The following is a 22,687-nucleotide window of genomic DNA, read 5'->3' as shown; positions in this document are numbered from 1 at the left end:
ATCATAATACTTTTTAATGTAATGTATTAAAATATGTACATTAAAACAAAGAACAAAGGATTATTATAAAGATTTACTTTGACAGAGGATATTGTATAGTCTGGTGCATTTTAAAGAACCATGCCTAGACTTCACCAATCCTTCCAAAAACAAAACATCAACACGTGTTTTGCGTGAAACCGGTCCGGTGTTTTTAAAAAAACGGAGGAGCCGAAACTGAAGCATGTCGGTTGATGTCGAGAAAGATCAAAGAGTTAGCAATTTAAGATTTCTTTGGGCAGCTGGGATTTTGTATGCAGAGACAAATCCCCAACTTTCAAAGCACTTCATGTAAGTTGGATAGTGTAGAGTTGTTTTGTTTAAACAAATTGGTTGTAGTTTTCAATTCATGAATTGGTTGTAAAAAAATGTAAACTTGTTATGAGTTCTAGTTGGATATTGGTTAAGTGATGTTTTTTAAACGTGACTTCCGTTTGTGTGGCATACAAAGGTAGTATGATAAGTTGCAGTTACCTTGCCATCCAATAATTAATACTTTAAATGTGTGTGTACAGCCTAACAAACTTGTCCCTTGTCCTCATCATGGAAATGTGGTTGTCCTTTCTTTTATTTAGGTTCTCTGCTAAAATTATTCAGATAGAGCAGATGAAAACGCTATTTATTGTTCGTTTTTTTCCTTCAACGACAGATCTGCTTTTCTTATCCTTAAACCTGCTTGTGTCTACTTCAGTTCAGTGTTGTTCATTTAATGTATGCTTTGAGGTTGCTTATGTTGAGATGTTCCGTCCCAACTTCCTAATCGTCCAACTTGAGTGTTAAAGTTGGGGCGTCCCAACTAGTGGACGATTATCAAGTTGGGGGGGGGGGGCAGAACATCGATATTCAGTTTGCGGTAACAAGATCGTGTGAACAACTTGATTGCCGTGTACAATAGATGTTTATCTTTGGGAAGTGGGAACTAGGTCATGTTTGTTATTCTACTACCACGGAATTCAGGAGACTACTTAGCTTAGTTCTGAAAAGAACTGTCTTGCTTATGTTCCTATTGGGTCGCCAATTTCCCCAGAAGCGAACATCTGTTATGGAAGATTTTGATCAGAAACCCCATGTGAAATGAGAAATCCCTTTGTTCCATGAAGAAAACTATTGCTGTGTACATCAAAATGGAGGTAGCTGTGTATGTACGCTTACCCCGACCTGTTTAAAACAGTACAAATTTGGGTCGGCCTCAGGTCGACCTTGAGTCAACAAAAACAATCGGCGATTGGCTTTTTAGGATCACAATGCGCCTGAGCTAAGACCATCGGGAATAATCTGAAACAGTCGCCGCTCGAAAAAAATCAAGAGTCGCAAGAGTAGACAATTTCAACTTGTACGACGTGACCCCGACGGTCGGGAACCAATCGCACGATTTCTCAGTTGTTGTGACCTGAGCATAGTCTGCGCGAATTCGGGTCATCTCGTACCCAAGTCAACTCGTACCCAAGTCAACTCGTACCCAAGTCAACTCGTACCTAAGTCAACTTGTACCCGAGTCAACTCGTACCTGAGTCAACTCGTACCCAAGTCAACTCGCACCAAAATAAATGTTTACAATTTTTTTTTAGCTATTCATTGTTACAATGATTTTGTTTTCTTGGTTTGTTTTCATGTTGCAGTTTTTTTTTTACTTAGGCCCTACGGTGGGGAAAATTAATCAGAGAACTTTTTTTTTAATATAGGCTTGTTAGAATGAATTGTTTGGGTTTTTTTATTCGGAAAAAGATAATAAGAACTTACGCAAAGTGTTTAGGTTGGAAAAAGTGGAACAGTATATTTGTTAAAATGTACTTGTTATCGGAAAACGATAATCAGAACATAACGCAAATGAATGAATTGAATGAATTCTTACCATGAAATTTTCTTTTGGGAACACTTTAACAGGAAAAACACCAAGGTAAGGTAAACATGAAGGGTTACGTTTTATACATAGTATATTTTTTCATTGAAAATAATTGGTCTCATGAACATGGAGGTCGAAATATACGAAGAAGTAGGGTGCATCTGATCAGCTCAACGCCTTTCACGGCGACCCTTCAACACGGGAATTTAAAAGAAACCACAATGGATCTTAATGAATATCCTAGCGGAAAAAAGGCAGAAATGAGATGAACAAACATTATTAAAAACGAAATTCGTGAGATTATTATTAATAAAAAAGCTCCATATGATGGTAGAACATCATTTTTATTTCCTATCGCTTACAAAATCACGCCGCACGGAAATTCTCCGTTTCGGCATACAACGTACGTTGTACGGTACGAGTTGACTTGGGTACGAGTTGACCTGGGTACGAGTTGACCTAGGTACGAGTTAACTTTGGTACGAGTTGACTTGAGTACAATATTTTGGGTACGAGTTGACTTGGGTACGAGTTGACTTGGGTACGAGTTGACCTGTTTCGGTCTGCGCGTTGCCGACGGTTGCCGGCGCAAGAAAATCGTGAGTCGAAGCGAGGCTTTAGAACTCCCCCTTCCACTTCGTAATTATCTACTTCCATAGGAAAGTATCTTCTTTCACGTGCATTGTTGCCACCCACAAACAATAGATACAACTTATTATCTTCACATACAAATTCCAATTGAGCGCAGCAAAACACATGTTGTTTTTAGCAAAAGAAATTTGATGAAATTATAGGATATTTTCCTAAGTTTGACAATTGAATGTAAAGACACTGGACACTATTGGTAATTACTCAAAATTATTGTTAGCATAAAAACGTACTTGGTAACGAGCAACGGAGAGTTGTTCCGTTGCTCGTCTGAAGAAACGTAGTTTTTGAGATAGAAGTATTTTTCTCACTACATTTGATTTGAATGTGAGACCCCAGCTGAGGTCTCGAATTCAAGCATCTGAAAGAAAGCACACACTTTGTGCGACAAGGGTGTTTTTTCTTTCGTTAATCTCTCGTTATTTTCTCTCAACGTCGACGACAAATTTAGTGCAAATTTGCACAGGTTTGTTATTTGTATGCATGATGTTAGAGTGAGAAGACTGGTCTTTGACAATTACCAAAGGTGTTCAATGCCTATAAGTTTGTCTGGTTATGACGTTTCCACCAAATGTGTTCAACAGGCAATATGAACATGTGAAACATAGAAAATCGTAAACTCTACGGAAATAGAGTAGTTTACGGCTGGCAACTATAACTTAATCTCTTCTCTTCTAAGAATATACGTTGATTCTTTCTTGTGTTTAGAATGATGATAGAATTATCATGTTTTTTTGTGGACCACAAGCCATACAGTTGGTCCTTTCTCTGTAATGCACAAAATATCTACTTTTCCCCTTCTATTCCCCATGCAAGATGCAATCCCGCGGACCTGCTCATTCATCGGGCCGGTCCCTGTTTCTCAGAAACCTTTGTGTATCTAATTACCAAGCATCTCAGATAGCGCCTGTGTTTCGCACTGCATAAGAAAGGCGTTAATTCGTCGGCAGTTCAAAGCCACTAACGCCCGCTACCAGCTTGTCTTTGAAGTTACGGCTTTCTATGGCTGAAAAGAACTGCGTTGCGCTGTGCGTGGATGTATGGGTATGCCCACCAAATCAGTTTGTACCATCTCAATCGGTATCACTTGCCTCAGGAAATCATCCAGGAAAAGACACCAATTTCTAACTCTCTTGTGTACGGTACGTCATGGCTCTGTTTTCTCCTGTCAAAGAAGGTTTTACCATGAGCCCGTTAAAAGATGGCCCTGTCAGAGCCCTGTTTTCACCGATCAAAGAAGGTTTTACCATGAGTCCTTTAAACGAAGAAATTGACTTGGACTGGCTCTTCGAAAGCGACGATACCAGCAGCCCGAGCCCTTCATCCGACCTTGACTGGCTCTTCCAAAGCGACGATGACAGCATCCCGACTCTTACGGTTAACCATGGAGGTAGATTACCTCCATGGGTTAACAGACCAGCGAAACAATATCCTTGCGACTGCAGACACAAGTGGTGTGCTAAGCAGTGGTCCATCACCACGTGGGATACCGTCGATGCTAACTCGAAAGCGTCCTACAGGCGAGGGTTACTCTTATCAAGATTTCCAGAGATTCTGCCGGAAATCCAGAAATATGTGAGGTATTGCATTGAGAGAAGGCGCGATAGTCATATGAACTGGCTGGTCGACATCTGCGGTGCTACTGTTGGGAAGGTTCGACAGCATCTGATCGAGTCCGTCGAAGGCCTGCGAGAGGTTGCGCCTAAACTAGGTAAATATCATCATTAGTTTTAGTTTGTGTTGTTATGATAAAAGGACTGAATTATGAAATGTAATAGGCCCTAATAATACGAAATTAATAAACATGCTGCAGTTGAACAGTAAACGTGGATTCTGTCTGAAATGTCAAATTATTTGGAGTCTACATGTATAACGATGTCGGTCACTTCGTACCCAAGTCACCTCCTACCCAAATTGTCGTACCCAAGTCACTTCGTACCCAAGTCATTTCGTACCCGAGTCACTTCGTACGTACCCCAATTGTCTGACTCTGGCAGAAGTGGCCGGCCTTCATTATTTTCTGTCATGTTCTTCATTCATTCTATGTGGATAACATAACAAGCATACACTGCCAGCAACTGTTTTGATAGAAGAAAACAATTCTGTAATGTTCCTTTCAGTACTTTTTTTTGTATAGATTCGCTAATAATTTGCTCATGCTCATCACATTTTTTATATATCATCTTGTTGAAGCTATTACTACAGTTCGCAAATGGATGCATCTACTGTGGGACCTCGAGCCAACCCACTGCCCCAGACATGTTTCAGCAACCAGGAACCCTAAGAAGGCGGATAAGTGCGTCTTCCACGAAGAAGAGGTCCACCTACCAGCTCCTTTCACCTTCTCCGGAGTTCACTTGCTCCCGTCGGTCCGTGTACCGAAGAGACCCACTCGGCGGAGTATCAGGAGGTTCTTCAGGCACCCTTCTTATCGGCGTCTACTCTTCCCTACCCTTGGGACGCAGTGTTTGACGCCCATGTAAAGAACCTTCAGTCTGCCCATCGAAAACACTTGCATGTCGTAACGGCACAGCCCGAGATTTTGCCAGTTGGAAAACTATGGAGAGCCATAAATGCAAAACAAAAACAGATTCCGGCGAAGTATTTAGTAATGCCACACAACTATTCTAAAATTGAATTCGTTGAACAGTGCACTAAATCGGTAATTTTGCAGAAAATTTTGAATGAAGTCACAATATCTGTCAACACATATCTACATGTATATAGATTCGTACAACTTCTTGCAATCGTTTATATTATTGTTAATAACACCGTTTGATAAAAAAAAGTATATGTATCCACCTTTGAAGAATTTAGTATTTATTTTACTGAGAACTTGAGATAGTAACTGTATAGTTGAAATGGTAAATAAGTTTGTAAATAGTAAATGGAAACTTCTCTATACGTAATTTATTTAAGAATATTGATTGTTTTCGTTGGGTCCTGCGTCAGCATAGACTCCTAGTTGTACTTCCCAAAAATAGACCAGGGCCAAATTTCAAAGAGCTGCTAAGCACAACAATTTGCTTAGCATGACATTTCTTCTTTGATAACACAAGATTACCAAAATTACATAAGCTTGTTACTGTTATTCAGCTGTTGTTTGCTTATCCTGAAAATGTTGTCTCCCGATGTGGCGAACTGTACACAAACTTCTTCTGGGAGCGCCCTCTTTTGAACCGTCTTCCTGGGACACCAGAACCGGCTCAATTCTGACCATTGATAGCTTTTTTATTTAGAGGGTAAAATGTAAAGTCTCATTATGGGGTTTAGTGAAACAGTTTCAGGAAGATTATCGATTGATTGTTGCTAGGCGTGCCCTGTTCGTTCTATTGTGGAGGAAATGTTACGGGTCCACCCGCCGAACCCATCGTCTCGAAATTGAGCTTCAATAATGTGAAACAACAATAGAGCATCTTGATGTCGTATCCATTTCAAACTGATTTTCTATGGGATAACCCGCGGTACAGCAGCCTGTTCATAATGCCAACATTTTGGTATGATAAAAGCTACTACATGTATAACAAAGCCTAATGTGAAGTTGAAGTTAAAAGTATCAAATTGTTTTACCAAAGACCCCAATGTTTGTACATGTATATAGGCACTGAAGTTTTGTGGGAAAATATATAATAAATTACCAACGTATGAAGTAGATCGTTAACCTGTGTCCGAATGATTGTTTAGGTGATGTTTCTACATGTCCGTGTATTTACTTTTTACTCGCTTCACTTCAGAACACCATCGATCATGCGGGGCGGGTTGGAATTGCATGACATGTCGATTGTCATCATTTTCTTGCTTGAAAGTTGTGTCTAATAAAAGACTCCGGTAGTATACCAAGGTATACTGCGGAACTCTGCGGTACCTTTAAAAGAGACACTTGCCTTGGATCTGGGCCCAATTTCATGGCTCTGCTTACCGCCGAATTATGCGCTTACGATCACGATTCCCCGCTTATACGTGCAAGCGCCGAATTTATGCGCTAGCCTTGTAAGCGTAGAATGCCTAGTAACGTGGAGTACGCACGCGCAGAAGCCAAAATATGCCGCTAACCCGTGAAATAGGCACAGAATTCCCTGCTTCCGTATGCGCCGATTCTGTGCTTACGGTAAGCAGAGTCATGAAATTGGGTACTGATGAGTTAGTCTATGGAACCGTTTGTTATAAAACGATGTTCAGAAAGATGTTTTAAAAGGACCATAAATCGATCCACACAAACATGCTTCGATATTGCGTGTTTAACCGTTTTCCTTTCATTTTGCGAACTAACACGGTCGGTCATTTTGTTTGACTCCACAACACAACATAGTGTGCCGTGTTAGTTCATGACTAAAAGGGAAAACCGTGCAATTTCGAGGCATTCTGGTGTTGATTCTTATACATATATTCTCCTTTTGATACATCTTTCCAACCATTTGCGTTTTTAAAACGAACGTTTTCAAACGCTTTTCATTAGACCAACTCGCCCGATCCAAGGCAACGTGTTACATTGTATATGGAATGGTTTTACGTTATTTTATGATGTTTGGAGAATATGGTATTGGGGGACGCCGTTTTTTTCAAATGTGAAGTCCTGGCATGACAACGTATCATTTTTCATTATCTTGTAGATCTAAATTTCACGGGTTGTCGTCCATTGGCACACGTATTGGTAAGTTGAAGAGGCTATTCATAATAAGTATAAATGAACACCTTTCCCCTTTTTTTGAAACCAATGAAATCATTGATACACAGTCGATCCTCGTTAATAGCAGGATCGAGTTGGTCTTTGAAAGGCTTATGTAACTATTTGTTATAGAATGCATATGCTTAGAAATATATTTTTAAAGTAGAATATAATGATATACACAAGTATCACTCGAAATTGCGTGGTTTTCCTTTTACTTCGTCGAAAAACACGGTCGGCCATTATGGGAGTCAAATTTTTGACTCTCATTAATGGCCGACCGTGTTAGTTCGAAAAGTAAAAGGAAAACCACGCAATTTCGAGGCAAATGCGTGTGGATCATTGTATTCTACTTTTTAAACATTCCAACCATACTATGCATTTTATAACAAACGGTTACAAACGCTTGTCAAAGACCAACTCAACCGATCCAAGGCAACGTGTTCCTTTAAGTTGTTTTGGAGGAGAAAAGCAACACAAGCAGAAATGAGATTATTTTGTGGTTTCTGAATGCACGTTTTGTGAGCCGAACCGAAGCAGAACCTCTTTTTATGTATTGAGGGTAGTTGCCTGAACAGTAACAAAGCCAATAAGATTGTGAACTTTTATCATTGCATACCTGTACACGCAAATTTTTTCGGCGTCCCTGTAACTCAACTTCTTTCGTTTAGTTTTAAGGCTACATTTTACGATCACGACAAGTTACAAATTAACGTTAACTAATATTTATTCTTAAAAGATGACCAGCCTGCTTCCAGTCTATACTGTCTACATTGTTTCAACCTACTGAGACCCGGTAACCACTACGCCCGAGTGTCACCCAAGTACCACATCACCAACGTTGCTAAACTCGAACGGCAAATTCGTAAGGATGGGTTTAGGCGTGTGAACACCCGAAGAAGAATTCAACTTCAACGATGGCAAAACAGTAGGACGAAATTGGTATGTGTCATTCAAAGGGATGTGAAATTTCAGACTTGTTATCTTATTTAATGTTTTTTAAAGTATACCCGGTAAACAAAGAATGTTGTATTTTTCTTCAAATTAAACGAGACAGGCTCTTTGATCTATTTCTCTAGAACGCTAATCCAAAAGCTCTATAATTCCATAGGTGACCAAAGGTCTAATATTCATCATTTCTTTTTCCTTCTAAGATGTTGATATCAGACTTTTTCATGAGCAATGGCCCTCAACCCTAAATTCAGAAAATAATAACAATCTAGGCATTTATATAGCGTTCTTACACACACACAAAAAGAAAGGTACCACAACGCTTTACAACAAAATAACAAGCAATCAAAAAAATTACAATATAGTGAATTAGCATGACGTATTTGATAAGGAAGAGTGTTCCAAAGGTTTGGTGCTATTGCATAAAAACCTTTGGATGATGAAGTGTATCTGGAAAAAAGGTGTCATCGGTGGTTGGGCATTACCATAATTGAATGAATTTGCCACTTCAAAAACCTTGGACTATAATCAAGCTTTAAAGCCATTGGACCCTTTCGGTTCAGAAAAAAAAAAAAAAAGTTCACAGATTTACAAATAACTTACAGGGTTTACAGAAGGCAATGGTGAAAGACTTCTCTTGAAATATTATTCCATGAAATGCTTTACCTTTTGAGAAAACAGCAAAGCAATATAAATTCCCGTTAACGAGAATTACGGATTTATTTTAAACACATGTCATGACAGGGCGAAACGCGCGGAAACAAGGGTGGGTTTTTCCGTTGTGTTCTCCCGACTCCGATGACCGATTGAGCCTTAATTTTCACAGGTTTGTTATTTGATATAGAAGTTGTGGTACACAAAGTGTGGGCCTTGGACAACACTGTTTACCGAAAGGGTCCAATGGCTTTAAGGAGGCTTATGACTTCAATGCCTTAAAGGCAGTGGACACTATTGGTAATTACTCAAAATAATTATCAGCATAAAACCTCACTTGGTAACGAGTAATGGGGAGAGGTTGATAATATACAACAATGTGAGAAACAGCTCCCTCTGAAGTAACGTAGTTTTCGAGAAAGAATAAATTTTCCACGAATTTGATTTTGAGACCTCAAGTTTAGAATTTGAGGTCTCGAAATCAAGCATCTAAAAGCACACAACTTCGTGTGACAATGGTGTGTTTTTCCTTCATAGTTATCTCGCAACTCCGACGACCATATTGAGATCAAATTTTCACAGGTTTGTTTTTTTATGCATATGTTGAGATACACTAAGTGAGAAGACTGGTCTTAGACAATTACCAATAGTGTCCAGTGTCTTTAAAGAGTTCACTGTAAACTTCTCTTCCCATTCCAGTTGGTTCATTGCAACGATTGCCAGGAACTCGCAAAGATACCATGCAGCAAGCGGCGCACCGTACAACATCAGCCATTAGGTTTTAAGAATCTTGCACGACACCGAGCGAGGCTTGAGGTGGAGCAGGAAAAGTCCAAGACGACAGCCACCGCGGCAGCTACAGTGACACATGGGACTGGGTATCGCTCTGGAAGGTTGGTCCAATCTTTATGCTGGTCATTAAAGGCAGTGGACACTATTGGTAAATGTCCAAGACTAGCCTTCACAGTTGGTGTATCTCATCATATGCATAAAATAACTAACCTGTGGAAATTTGAACTCTATCGGTCATCGAACTTGCGAGATAATAATGAAAGAAAAAACACCCTTGTCACACGAAGTTGTGTGCGTTTAGATGGTTGATTTCGAGACCTCAAGTTCTAAACTTGAGGTCTCGAAATCAAATTCGTGGAAAATTACTTCTTTCTCGAAAACTACTTCACTTCAGAGGGAGCTGTTACTCACAATGTTTTACACCATCAACCTCTCCCCATTACTCGTAATCAAGAAAGGTTTTATGCTGATAATTATTTTGAGTAATTACCAATAGTGTCCACTGCCTTTAAGTACATTTATTCCAGGCATGATTATTCTTCATACTATAGTCCCTTATCGATATTTTGTTGCCATTGGAAGAATCAGACAAATTGTGACTAAAAGCTATAACTTGTCAGTAGGTCAACCATTTACTCCTACCTTTTTTTCCAGGGACCAAAATATCATGCCCGTTTGTCACAAAGCCCATTGGTTATTGACACACTGAGCCTTTTCAGACAGTGACAATGTACATAGCGATGTTTCTTACGGTCTCATAAAATCACTGCATCTGCTACATGGTCAAAATCGTTTCAAGTTTTTAGGTTTTCTTTATAATTTATAGTTTTTTCATTTACTGTGTGCAAGTTTCAAAACATTATGTTCAGACGCGCATTACAAAAAATATACGAATGCATGTTGACGAAGTAAAAAACAAAAAAGGCTCATTGTGTGAATTGCAGAATACATGTATATACCTTTTCCATTAATATCATAACGGGTATGAACAACTTAATTGCGAAATACAGAATAAACATGTGATGCCGTGTATATTGTGTCTCTTTATTTGAACATCTACAGCAAAATGTCTACACAAAGTTTCAGTCGAACACCACAACGCCCGACACCACAACACCCCACACCTCAACTCTCCACACCTCAACACTCCACACCGCGGTTCAATGTCAGCGTCACACCCAGCGGAACTCCGGCGTCGGCCAGAAAGGCGCGAAGCTTACAGAAAAAGGGAAAACACAATCAACTTCAACTTCAGATGATGCTCGCAGGCGCTAAACAGGAGAAAGCTAATGCTAAGTCGAAGTTACAAGATTTTCTTGTGTCACTGTGATTCCAAACAAAAATACAGTTATTTAACACATGTCGTCATTGAACAAATAGTTTTCTAATATCTAGCCTATTAATAGTTAAAGGCAGTGGACACTATTGGTAATTACTCAAAATAATTATTAGCATAAAACCTTTCTTGGTGACGAGTAATTGTTTTTGAGAAAGAAGTAATTTTCTACTAATTTGATTTCAAGACCTCAAGTTTAGAACTTGAGGTCTCGAAATCAACTATCTAAAAGCACACAACTTCGTGTGACAAGTGAGGTTTCTTTCATAGTTATCTCGCAACTCCGACTCAAATATTCACATGTTTGTTATTTTATGCATATATGTTGATACACACCAAGTGGGAAGACTGGTCTTTGACAATTACCAATAGTGTCCACTGTCTTTAACACATGTCATTGAACAAATAGTTTTCTAATATCTAGCCTATAAATAGTTAATACAGCTGTTCTGTTCTCTGATGAGTTAAATGAACAACATTTTCTTCCATGAATCTAAAGAGAGACTGTGCGATATCGAATAAATTATCTTCAAATCAAACAAAGTTCCCAAATTTTGATTTATTTTAAAGTTAATTCCACTGTAAACCACGCCCACTGATTTCCAGAAGCCCATAATAGGAATTGCATTGAGGTACCTTTTCTGTGATATGATTTATACAATCAAAACAGATATGGAAAGCACGTTTATCCAATGAAATCATGGTACTGTGTATACGAAGAAATCACTGGTTTTTGCAAAACTAAAACCTGTCTTTAATATCGTGCGCTGTGATGTAAAAACTGTGAACATGAATATTTTCAAGTCGGTAAATTTCGTTGAACTGCGCACAATTTGAAATCCAACGGCGCCCACGTGCCGCCGGCTATTCCCTTGAATGAGACGGGAGGAGCACCCGGCGGATTCTTGAGAGTGAATTGATGCAACAGGAAGGTGAAGAAGATGAAGAGTTCCATCTTAGCAAGATGTTCACCGAGACAGATGCGGCGACCTGGAGAGAGAGAAGGAAATGCATAGTGTTACAGCTTGATTGACTGCGTAATTAATTCGTGTGTAAGAATTCGTGACGCACCGATGTTAAAGGCAGTTGACACTTGATTATTACTGAAAACAATTATTAGCATAAAACCTTACTTGGTAATGAGTAATGGGGAGAGGTTGGTAGTATAAAACACTGTGTGAAACGGCTCCCTCTGAAATAACGTAGTTTTCGAGCCACGAATTTGATTTCGAGACCTCATAGAATTTGAGATCACGAAATCAAGCCTCTAAAGCACACCACTTCGTGTGACCAGTGTGTTTTTTCTTTCATTTTTATCCCGCAACTTCGACGACCAATTGAGCTCAAGTTTTATAACTTTGGGTTATATTGCAGTGGTTTTTTCAGACGACATTAACGGGCCAAAAGGTGGAGATTAGCTAAAATGTTGGTCTCATAAAAAAACTTTCTGCTTTAGAAGAAGTGCAGATTTAAATTCAATACGTATAGACTTACTGCGCATAAGGCAAAACATGTTCAATATTCATGTAGTTCTTACTGGTATATGGGTGGAGCTATTGTTTGTTAGCCCACAGCCACTGCCGGACCTGTTGTGTTTGATGCCCAAAGTGTGTTTTGAGAGTTGACAGAAAAACCGGTTCTTTTCAGAACCCACCCCATCTCAATTAGAAATTATCACTACATGAAGTAACCGAAAACCTTACAAAGTCATAATTCCACCACGCAAACTTTCAAATCAAAACTTAAATTGTGTTTACATTAATTTGTATTTTACCAATGCCGAACGGAGTGAACTCCCGGGGACAAGAAAAGTTGCCGTCCTTGTCCAGAAATCGCTCCGGTAGAAACTTATCAGGCTGTTCCCATACCAGAGGGTCGTGATGTTGATGCCATAGGTTGGATATGACAATTGTTCCTTTTGGAATGTTAAACCTGCAGAAAAACGGACGGTTAGAGTGTACGTCATGAACATAACGGGACCAAAACTAGACGAAATGTTGAGCAGGCACTATTATAGACATTTATCACGCTGTCTCCATCTTGGTCGTGTTATTACTTCCATCGAACAACAATAATTAAGGCTAATACATGTATTAATAATCATGTTGCAATTATAGGAACCAGACTATTTTGTTCTTTCAGCCTCGGTTTGGTTACATTGGTGTTAATGGGAAAAACAAAATCAAGATGGCTGCACCACCATGATAACTTTAGGTATATTGCCATCAGTCGCACCAATACACGAATGAACAAGAAAAAATTGTTTTGTTGTAACCTAAAAAGTACTTTCGACGTTATTCTCCAAACCTTATAACCTATAGAGATGAATGAAATGGGCACTGGGTCAAGATCTGTGGAGAACACTAAAGCCTCGACTGCTAAAACAATCGAAGAATCTTGCCGCAATAGAAGAATGTTGCTGCACAAAGGGAGAATGCTTTCCGGTCCCGGAAGAATTCGTCCATCCCGGTGTTTCCTTTATAATATTGATTGGATGAAAGTGGTATCATCTTACCCGCTTAGTGTGGTGTCCTCCGATGAATAATGAGGCACAGCGAGCGGCACTATGGTGCTACACCGCTGAATCTCGCACAGAACCGCCTCCGTGTACGGCAGCTTCGGCTTGTCGGTCGTCTTCGGCAATCGATTCCCGAGGGTGACGTCATCCAACTCTTTCTGTACACGGTGTTGTACATCTGGATACGCCATCATGTACAGCATGCTCCATCGTAGAGTAGTGTTCGTAGTCTCACTTCCAGCCACGAAGAGGTCGCCCACTACCGGCCTTAAATTCTCAATCTTGATCGCCCCTGATTCAACTCCTAGACTTTGTTTCGAGTTGATTTCCTTCAGAAACATGTCAATGATATCGCGTGGATTCGCTGCTGAGTCATAGTCTCGATTGTGCTCGTCAATCAGCGATAGCATCTGCTCGACGAGTTCGCTAACCGTGTCCACGTATCTTCTCACAAAGGGTATAACGGTGAGTTTGGAGACTACGGGTGAGAATTCAACGATTCCTCCCGATCTCACACCTTCCATGACGCGCCCGGTACACCTGAGTATATCGCGAAAAGCCGGGTCGTTATACTGAAATCTCTTCCCGAGTACCACCGAGCAAATGATGTTTAAGACGGCGTTACCAAGAAGGTATTTAGGGTCAAACGGAGCTCCTTGCTCCTTCCTCATCTCCGTGATTAAGACGTGGGCTTCGGTGGCGATGTTCTCCTCGAAGCTTCTCTTCCCGACCCCTAGTCCTCTTAGGACTGTGGTGCAAAAGCGACGCAGCTCGGACCAAGTTTTACCGGAAGAAGATATCACTCCTGTTTGGAAGAGGGAAGTTAAAGTGTACCATCTGGGGAAAAAATTACTACTTCTGGTGTAGAACACAAAATAAGCGCATCAAATTTTACATGCTGTGCCGTTATTAATCTGTCAATAATCGGGGCAGGGAATGGTCTATTAAAACTCATTCCATCAAAACCACTCATACAAAGACGCCTTCTAAACCGCCTTGAAGAAGAAGCATCTTTAAACATTTAAAAAGCTGACATCCATTATTTGAAACGACTTTTGCATTATAAACTGTCTATAAAACTGTGATGCAGCACCCCTGCCCCATGTCTACCTTCCTTGTCCCGTCCACCAATTTTTGATGATTTTATTGGAGATACCTCACTTTTGGGGTGACGTCATTGTTTTCGTTCATGCACTGCGGACCATTATTATGTTATTATTGTTTGCAAAGAAAAGTGTGCGTGATTTTCGTCGACTAAAATGAAGACAGAGTGACGAGTGTATAAAGAGATTGCATTATGATGGCCGGCCTTATGCAATAAATGGTGAGTTGAGTGTATGGAAAGTCCAGGCTTATGTTAGATTATAATTTATTATAGACTTTATGCACATGACGTCATTTTAGATGGGCGCCCTCACCTAGAGGTCAAAAGGAGGTTGTTCATTGGTCAATCTTGTGCGTCGCGCGTACAAATCCGTGCGTTTCGATTATTTCGTCACCATTTTCCCACTAAGATGGCCGCTGGGTGACGTCAATGCATAAGGTCTATTGCTGAGCAAAAAATAGTATTGCCGTCAAAGAAATAATTTACATAGCATACCAGATCCAGGGAACATCTCTCCTCTGACGTGAAGTGTTGGTCTGGCGTTGAGCTGGTGCTGGCTAAAGGCCTCCTTTATCGTGTCATAGCCATGCAGAAACACGAACAACTTGCCTGCAATATTGACACTGACGACATTTCCGTAACTGTGCGATAAGACAGATTTGAACAAGATTCAGAGTGACATCTTACAATAATAATGGTTTGACGGAAACATTAATTTCGAATGGACACTATTAATAAAATCACAAATTCGAGGACACAAAAGATGATTTATACAGCAAAGTGACAGATATTAATAAGGAAACAAATTTTATTGACAGGTATAGCGAGAAACAAAATCTGTGAACGGAATAAACATGTCGAGTATTTTAAGGGAGTGCTACGATTTTGTTTGAGCAACGAATACTGTAGATTCAATTAAACTCTATAGGGATGTGGGAACATAGGAATATACAAGTGAGAGGGTTCGTAGACAATCCTAATGGGTTTTTTGTTCGGATATAGTGCAGTCACCCCCGTTTCTGGCCTTGGAACCATGGCAGAAGAACCATCTGAACCTTTATTTCGATGAAGTTTCATTTTCAACGGCCATGCACACAATGGAGCTGTATTTGGGAGCTAAGTTGTTAAGTTTGGGGCCCCAAAGAGGATCACGCGTGGGTTAATGTCCTTCAATTCCGGAGATTGTATCTCCGCTCGGTCACCATTTCACAAAAGAGAAAGCAAACTTTACATGCTGCACTGCCCCGGGGAGGTTATGAGCACCGTTGCAGACAATGAAGCTATGACAATGAGGCACGCAGGCGTTTATACCACCAATTTCTTGTATTTACTTCACTAAAAGAGAATACCGCAAACCCTTCTTGCGCACAAAACAAAAAAATCAAGCCAATGGATCGTTTTGATGTTCCCTTGAAAACATGCAAGGTTCCCAGACTATGTTATGGATAAGTGACATTTTTTGCACAAAATAAAAGGTTGAAATGGAGCAGCTAGCAACGGTGTGTTATGGCCGAGTGTACCAATGCCTTTTTTAATAAGTATTGGTATTATTAATGTGGTATAAGAACTTCTACATCTCGTCTCGCCATTATTTGTTGTATACTGCAGCGGCCATGGCTAGTTATAAAGGATGCACGGTGTCGGTTTCAGACTGAGTAGTCCCTCGAACTCCGAAATCACGCAGAAGAATAGGTAGAGCAAAACAAGTTCACAGAGAATACGATCAACACATGGTGTTACCGCAAACCGACATGGTGGTTTATTTTTTGTTCCAAGAACATTCTAGCTGATAAAAGAATTCCATAATATGACTTTTATAGTAAGGATGTTACCATGTCCCCATGCTTATGGGGTTCGTTCCAGTTTCGGAACAAAATAAATAGAATATGCCTACACACACAATGGTATATAAAATACCTACATTTTTGTCAACCTCGAAAACTCCACCTGTGGCTCTTGTCCCGCCATAGCCATCTGCGGCAGGTAGCCCAGGAGTGGCCATCCAATGGGTCCCGGTGGTAGATTACGTGGTCGGCGAATCATGTAAAATAATACAAGTAAAGTGAATAACCCGATCAGAATCGACTGCAGATTGAGCACGAGAGAGACGTTGGGAATGCTTCCAACCAACTCCATTTTTGTTGTCATACGAGGTTGATCAATGGTGGTGGTCCAGGGTCAGTCACTCAACCTCCCCTCCCTGCAGAAGAGCAAAATTCATTGGTGTGCTTTGTCAGTCTCCCTGCAAACAAAAATATATAATAGTATTATTTTACAGTTATCCTAAACAAAAAACCTGCAAAATATCAATTTATTTGTTTTTGTTTTAAATGATTAATGATTATGATGGTGAATCCACAAAATTAATGGCATGTAGAAAATAATGAGAAAACCCGCACACTCCCAACTGCCTAAACCGAAATTTTGCAGGGAAATAAGCAACAGCGCCCCCTTGTGTTGTGACTGTGCAATTTTAAAGATTGTTTACGGCGGAACTTTCAAAGAACTTGGCAGTTCTTCAACAAACCACACATATTTTGCAGTTTTAAACAACCTCCAGCTAGCTTCAGATACCAAGAATGGACATCCCTCCTGTCCACCACTGTTTCATGGTACGTATTTTTTGGAAATATTTGTCAAAATATAAGCCATGGTTGGGGTTTTAATAATTTTGGTTGGAACGAGTTTCGAAACTCTCACACTATAATAAATTCATCATGATCATGATCATGCATTCATGAATAAACTTTTTGTATTCAACTACATGCTGCATTTTCTGTGCATTTGAAAAATAGGGCACCGGCAATAGTATAATTAGATGTATTTATATTATTAAGAGCCTTATTTCTGTGTTAAGATGTATAAATAACTAGCTATAGGTTGTATCATTGATCGCAGGTTACCGTAAACAAGTGCTGTAAAACTAAAATGCAATCCATCTAAAAAAAAGTGCAAAGAAATTTCTGAATTGAGTTGAAATCCGTGGGCACTCTAGTCTAGCTATAGTCTAGAGTTAACAATTACAATTGTATTCGTATAACTTAGAAGACGGGTATAGGCTACTCCTAGAACTAAGGGGTTCGTTCGGCTACGGTTCGCGGAGACGATAGCCAAACGAACCTCAGTTCTATTACTAGGTAGTAGTAAGGTATAGGCATGCATAGGTCGTCATGGCCTCTGTTAATAAATTTATACTTGTAGGCAGGCCTACCCAAAAGAATTAATCCAGCATTTAATTAAGTTTTCGGTTCTCATTTTCAATAAATACGCAAGGCATAATAACATGTATAATTTTCAACCTTTTCATTGATGATAAAGCTCTCAGCTCAGAATGAGAAAATGATGAAGAAACTCAAGAAACTGAAAAGACGCAACACATCCTTAGAGCTGGAGTTAAGAGATATCAACGAAAGGCTGCAGAGAGAGAAACTTCTGAGAGATCATATCCACAACAGAAGGTAGGCAGGCAAATATTAACAGTTAGTTTCAAGTTGGAGCCGAGACTGAGAGGCAAATATTGGTCTCTGGGGCAATTGTCTGTACAGTAGAATATAGTTATTTTATGATATCTTCCTAAAATTTTGAAAGTTGCGATTAAAGATGTAGTGTTTTCCCCTATGTTTTTCCATTGAAGTGTCATGGCCGAGCGGTTAAGAGCACCAAATTCAAACTCTAGTGTTTCTGATCAGCAGAGTGTGGGTTCAAATTGCCAGTCGTGACACTTAGTGTCCTCAAGGCAAAACACTTACCATTGCTTCGTCCTTCGGATGGGACGTAAAGCCGTAGGTACCATGTGTTTTGTAACGCATGTAAAAAGAACCCAGTGCACTTATCCTGGCTGTGGCTGCTGTATGCTGTAAGTTTGTGTACCTTGTGGTACATGTAGATACGTGTGCTAAATAAGACTTTGATATTATTAGTGGTCCGGCCGCTAGCCAAATGCTAGTTAAAACACCTGAGGACCAGTCCAAGACTCCCCAAGTGGTCTGCAGCAGATTTCACGAAACGCTAGGATTAATCCTAACTCGAGTTAGGAGTTCTAACTCGACAAGTAACTCGTCCTAACTTCGGATGGGGTTAATGTGACCTATGTATTTAGATACGGAACTGAACCCGTCCTAAGTAAGTTAGGAAAAGTTTGGTGAAATTGACGGCAGGCTGGCTAGTTCAGTGTTGAAAGTCATCCAAATATCATTGACTAATGAAAAAGTTTGAACATTTTTTGATATGACAAGCTGGAACTAGTCTGCTAGCCAGTCACTTAAAAATTAAAGGAACACGTTGCCTTGGATCGGACGAGTTGGTCTATAAAAAGCGTTTGAAACCATTTGTTATGAAATGCAAATGGTTAGAAAGAGGTTTTAAAAGTAGAATACAATGATCCACACAAATATGCCTCGAAATTGCGTGGTTTTCATTTGAGACGAGGAGAAAGGAAAACCACGCAATTTCGAGTGATACTTGTGTGGATCATTATATTCTACTTTTAAAATATCTTTCTACCCGTATGCATTTTATAACAAACGGTTACAAACGCTTTTCAAAGACCAACTCGACCGATCCAAGGCAACGTGTTCCTTTCAGGCAAACTCTGAAATAGCATGAAAAAGTCTACACCATGTGTACATGTCAGCCCATACTACTTGACCAAATTTTCCCATGTTTCTCTTAGGGCCAAGTACATCACGCCTGCTACATATTAAAACTTATAGGGCTCATAGCACCTTTTGCTCTAGGGCACTAAACAAAAGGCACTAATTCGTTCAAAACTAAGCAGGTACAATTGTATAGACAAATTAAAATAAGTAACTGAATTGTAACAGTCAAAAGTCATGTAGAGAGATATTGGGGCGTGGAGATCTATAAAATGTTTGTGGAGAAATGTTTTGTCCCCTTTTTGAACCCCCTTTGCAAGTAAGATGTAAATAGTAGAAGGGATGATAACGTACTGTACCCTTGTATTTAAGTGTTGGAGTCCAGACAGATCCACCGGGCTACAGATCGTCTTATTTGAAGCCTTTACAACGCATCCCACCAGCTAATAATAAACAAGACAAGACAGATGAACAGAAGAGAGCTGACAGGTATAAGCTCAGTTTATTTTTGATTCTATTAATTTTATCCACTTTGTTTTCAATAGATCTGGTCTGGTCTTTGACTTTGTGTTCCTCGAAAAAAAAACTTACTGGATACACACAATCCTTTATCCCCAGTGCCCCATTTATTTAATGCATTCAGCTGTACCTTTTCATTAATGAATTTAGGCGTGCCTTGTATGTTTGTTTACTGCAGGTGTTTCCCCTTCATTGTAAAACTTTGTATCTTGTCTCGGATATAAGAACTCGGCCAGCATCCCCACAACTACATATATCCTGCACTCCAGTGTTTTTTTCAATAACATACTTTTGAATGATTCACTGACCAGTGTTAAAACTTTCAGGCTTTTAAATTCCAAACCACAAGGTTAGCTAATACAATAGTTATATGAGTGGTGGAGTGTTTCTTAAAAATGTGAGCCCTGGACAGGTATTGTGTTTTTTTACTAATCTTTTATTTTCTAAAATGATTTATATTATTCAGGTTACTGACAATGCACAACAAATTAATGAAGCGTTATGAGAAAGAATTGAGGACGAATACAGCAAACACAGAGACCATTGCAGCCTTAAATGTAATCCTTCTTAGTTTTTTGTCTTTTAATTCATTTGTTATTTTACTGTCTTTGTGGGTGGGGGGGGGGGGAGGTCAATTTCTAAGCTGCTTACCATTAAACTGAACTGCTAAAGTAGATGAAGAATGAAGGAGAGCTTAAATCAGTTGTGCAAGGCAGAGCTGTGTAGCGCATCAGACTTGAGTTCTGTGTGCAGGTCATCAGGGTATTGGGTTCGAATCCAGGGCCCATTTCAAAGAGCTGCTAAAATTATGCTTCTTAAATAAGGTTACCATCCAATCTACCGTGTCGCATTTACTATTTTGTGACTGGTGCCCTGCTCATTTCTGCTAAGCAGATAATTGTTATGCATTATTTCTGCTTAAGTGCCCCTGTGAAGTTGGGCTCCGCAGCCGATTTCACTAAACTTTACGCAACTGAGTACATGTAAGTCCACTTGTGCAACATTTATATTTAATTGCTTGTTAATTTGTTGTAAAGCGTTGTGGTACCTTTTTTGAGTAAGAACGCTATATAAATGCTTAGATTATTATTATTATTATTATTATTATTAATCTTGAAAATGGCTCACACCATCGCACTCAAACCACACAATGTCCTGACTTCTTTTCTAATTTCAGCTCAGAATTCAAGACTTGGAGAGACAGTTGACACGATCAAGAGAGCAGGTCCAGCGACTGGAAAGGTCCATGACCCCTAGAGGTCACAGGAGGCGTAGCGGAAGGAGCAGGTCGCGCAGCGTCTCTCCGTACATTGACAAACAAGGTAACTGTCTATTATTTCGTAAGGCTTATTTGCATTGGACTTTAAAGAAGGGGCTCCAAGGTCATATTCAGTTTTGTAATTTCATTTAAAGGCAGTGGACACTACTGGTAATTACTCAAAATAATTGTTAGCATAAAACTTACTTGGTAACGAGAAATGGAGAGCTGTTTGTCTTTAATTTGATTTATTCTGGCTGTGCATCTGAGGACTAACCAAAAACCAAATTGAGAGAAGACAAGGAAGGAAGTTTCACTTTTAGATGTGGGAGGAAAACCACAGTGAACTATTCCAGGGAAAAACCCACGCAACCAGATATGAACTGAAAAACCAATCCACATCTGACCCCGGGATGATTCAGACTGGGTTCTATGCAAATCCGACCACTTTTCCCAATAGATACTCTGACGTCTTCTGAATATGTTTTTTTTTCCCCCTCCAGTGCAGCAGTTGAAGAAAGAAAGAGACCAACTCGCAAAAGAAAAGAAGAAACTGAAAAAGGAACTGCGTGGACTTGATGAGGTAAGGTTCTCGATCACGTTCAACATATAACCACATTAATAATAAAATTGGAACGTTGTGAAACTCTGAACTGAGTCAACGCTCTCATTTTTTCTAGGGCTTTTTTGAGGAAATCGAGGACCTGAAATATGCACTTCAGCAGTCTGCCAAACTGAACAAGGAGTACGAGAAAGCACTTAGGAGAACATGTGATCAGTTTGGTGTTCCTTACCCAATGATGGGTACCAATGAGGTGCAGCAGCGTCACAATGCTCGCTCTACCTCAAGATGACGACATAACACCGGGAACTCAATCATGAGGAATAACGACTGAATGATCATTAATATTGTAGGCCTGATTTCTCATGGAGGGAACGGAAGCGATTTCCTCCATGCACTCTGCCCTAAAAACGCTCCAGTAGAAATTAGCAATTTCCTCATACATGTAGGGTGCCCTTTACCGAGGAGAAAATGCCTTGGTGCCCTTGCCCCTTTACAAAAACGAACCATGCAGGCCTGTTATTGCCAACTTGACCTTAATATTCATGGGGTAATGATTGAGCAAAGCACGCAGCCTGTCGATCTAACCGTGGGGATGGGGTTGTGGAGAATAATGTGGCACCCTCTTTCCCAGGATTTGTAATAAATCAGATGGCTGGTTCTAATAGGCAAGCTACAGTATCTTATGAGGTAAAAATGTGGCAAGCTAGTTTGGCCGTTCATGCTTTATAATCAAAGTTGCATCATCAGCTTTAGAATTAGAGGTTCTCCGAAACTAGACAAGTCAACAACAACATTGTTTCACAAAACAGACATCTTTTTATTGAAACTTTGTCTCCTTCTCAAAATACTTTGAGATTTTATTTATTTGTATATAATTTATATTTAACATTAGAAATAAAGTTGGTAAATATTTTCAATAATGTGAGTTGCACTGGTCTTCTTCCTTATTTTCTTTTCTTCATCGGTATTTTGAAGTAAATAAAGGTTATTATTTGACATTTTAAAAATTAACTCCTGTAAAATTGCACCCTCAATAACTTGACCCGTATAGTACTTGAATTCCATGTTGGAGTGAAAGTCAAAGTTAAATTGTTTACAAAATTATTTAAAGTATTTTACTGTTTTTAAAGGCAGTGGACACTACTCAAAATAATCACAAATTAGCATAAAACCTTTCTTGGTGATGAGTAATGGGGAG

General features: G+C 39.6%; 3 protein-coding genes across 4 annotated transcripts; 2 read left to right on the top strand and 1 right to left on the bottom strand.

Annotated features, from left to right (window-relative positions):
* The first annotated feature begins 206 nt into the window (after positions 1-206).
* On the top strand, positions 207-11,067 carry LOC117289468. 2 transcript variants are annotated; one of them, XM_033770605.1, is made up of 5 exons: positions 207-330; positions 7,141-7,181; positions 7,936-8,138; positions 9,501-9,694; positions 10,656-11,067. In XM_033770605.1, exons 1-5 carry the CDS (start codon positions 224-226, stop codon positions 10,921-10,923), a joined length of 813 nt encoding a protein of 270 aa, XP_033626496.1. In that variant the 5' UTR covers positions 207-223; the 3' UTR covers positions 10,924-11,067. The 2 variants fall into 2 exon arrangements, with proteins under 2 accessions (XP_033626496.1, XP_033626497.1); XM_033770606.1 differs by lacking the exon at positions 7,141-7,181.
* Positions 11,068-11,248: 181 nt separating this feature from the next.
* On the bottom strand, positions 11,249-19,569 carry LOC117289770 (cytochrome P450 2J6-like). Its single transcript, XM_033771036.1, has 6 exons — positions 19,507-19,569; positions 16,474-16,794; positions 15,048-15,193; positions 13,445-14,252; positions 12,704-12,861; positions 11,249-11,919 (listed from the first exon to the last, which is right to left on the bottom strand). The coding sequence occupies exons 2-6, from the start codon at positions 16,698-16,700 to the stop codon at positions 11,729-11,731; spliced, it is 1,530 nt and encodes a 509-aa protein (XP_033626927.1). The 5' UTR covers positions 16,701-16,794; positions 19,507-19,569; the 3' UTR covers positions 11,249-11,728.
* Positions 17,049-22,314, top strand: LOC117289771 (centrosomal protein of 290 kDa-like). Its single transcript, XM_033771037.1, has 7 exons — positions 17,049-17,164; positions 17,871-18,010; positions 19,520-19,636; positions 20,133-20,223; positions 20,844-20,988; positions 21,428-21,507; positions 21,605-22,314. The coding sequence occupies exons 1-7, from the start codon at positions 17,132-17,134 to the stop codon at positions 21,776-21,778; spliced, it is 780 nt and encodes a 259-aa protein (XP_033626928.1). The 5' UTR covers positions 17,049-17,131; the 3' UTR covers positions 21,779-22,314.
* Positions 22,315-22,687: the final 373 nt, after the last annotated feature.

This window comes from Asterias rubens, chromosome 4 (genome assembly GCF_902459465.1).
Source record: "Asterias rubens chromosome 4, eAstRub1.3, whole genome shotgun sequence".
Classification (NCBI taxonomy): domain Eukaryota; kingdom Metazoa; phylum Echinodermata; class Asteroidea; order Forcipulatida; family Asteriidae; genus Asterias; species Asterias rubens.
The sequence above is the reverse complement of the archived record's forward strand: the minus strand, read 5'-3'. Positions and strand labels throughout refer to the sequence as shown.

Coding starts and splice junctions, on each gene's coding strand:
- LOC117289468 (XM_033770605.1), top strand. CDS start 224: ATGTCGGTTGATGTCGAGAAAGATCAAAGAGTTAGCAATTTAAGATTT. Junction 331..7,140: donor CAACTTTCAAAGCACTTCAT/GTAAGTTGGATA, acceptor ATTATCTTGTAG/ATCTAAATTTCACGGGTTGT. Junction 8,139..9,500: donor AAAACAGTAGGACGAAATTG/GTATGTGTCATT, acceptor TTCCCATTCCAG/TTGGTTCATTGCAACGATTG.
- LOC117289770 (XM_033771036.1), bottom strand. CDS start 16,700: ATGACAACAAAAATGGAGTTGGTTGGAAGCATTCCCAACGTCTCTCTC. Junction 12,862..13,444: donor GAGGACACCACACTAAGCGG/GTAAGATGATAC, acceptor GTTTTTCTGCAG/GTTTAACATTCCAAAAGGAA. Junction 11,920..12,703: donor GTTCACTCCGTTCGGCATTG/GTAAAATACAAA, acceptor CTCTCTCTCCAG/GTCGCCGCATCTGTCTCGGT.
- LOC117289771 (XM_033771037.1), top strand. CDS start 17,132: ATGGACATCCCTCCTGTCCACCACTGTTTCATG. Junction 17,165..17,870: donor CTGTCCACCACTGTTTCATG/GTACGTATTTTT, acceptor TTGATGATAAAG/CTCTCAGCTCAGAATGAGAA. Junction 18,011..19,519: donor GATCATATCCACAACAGAAG/GTAGGCAGGCAA, acceptor CTTGTATTTAAG/TGTTGGAGTCCAGACAGATC.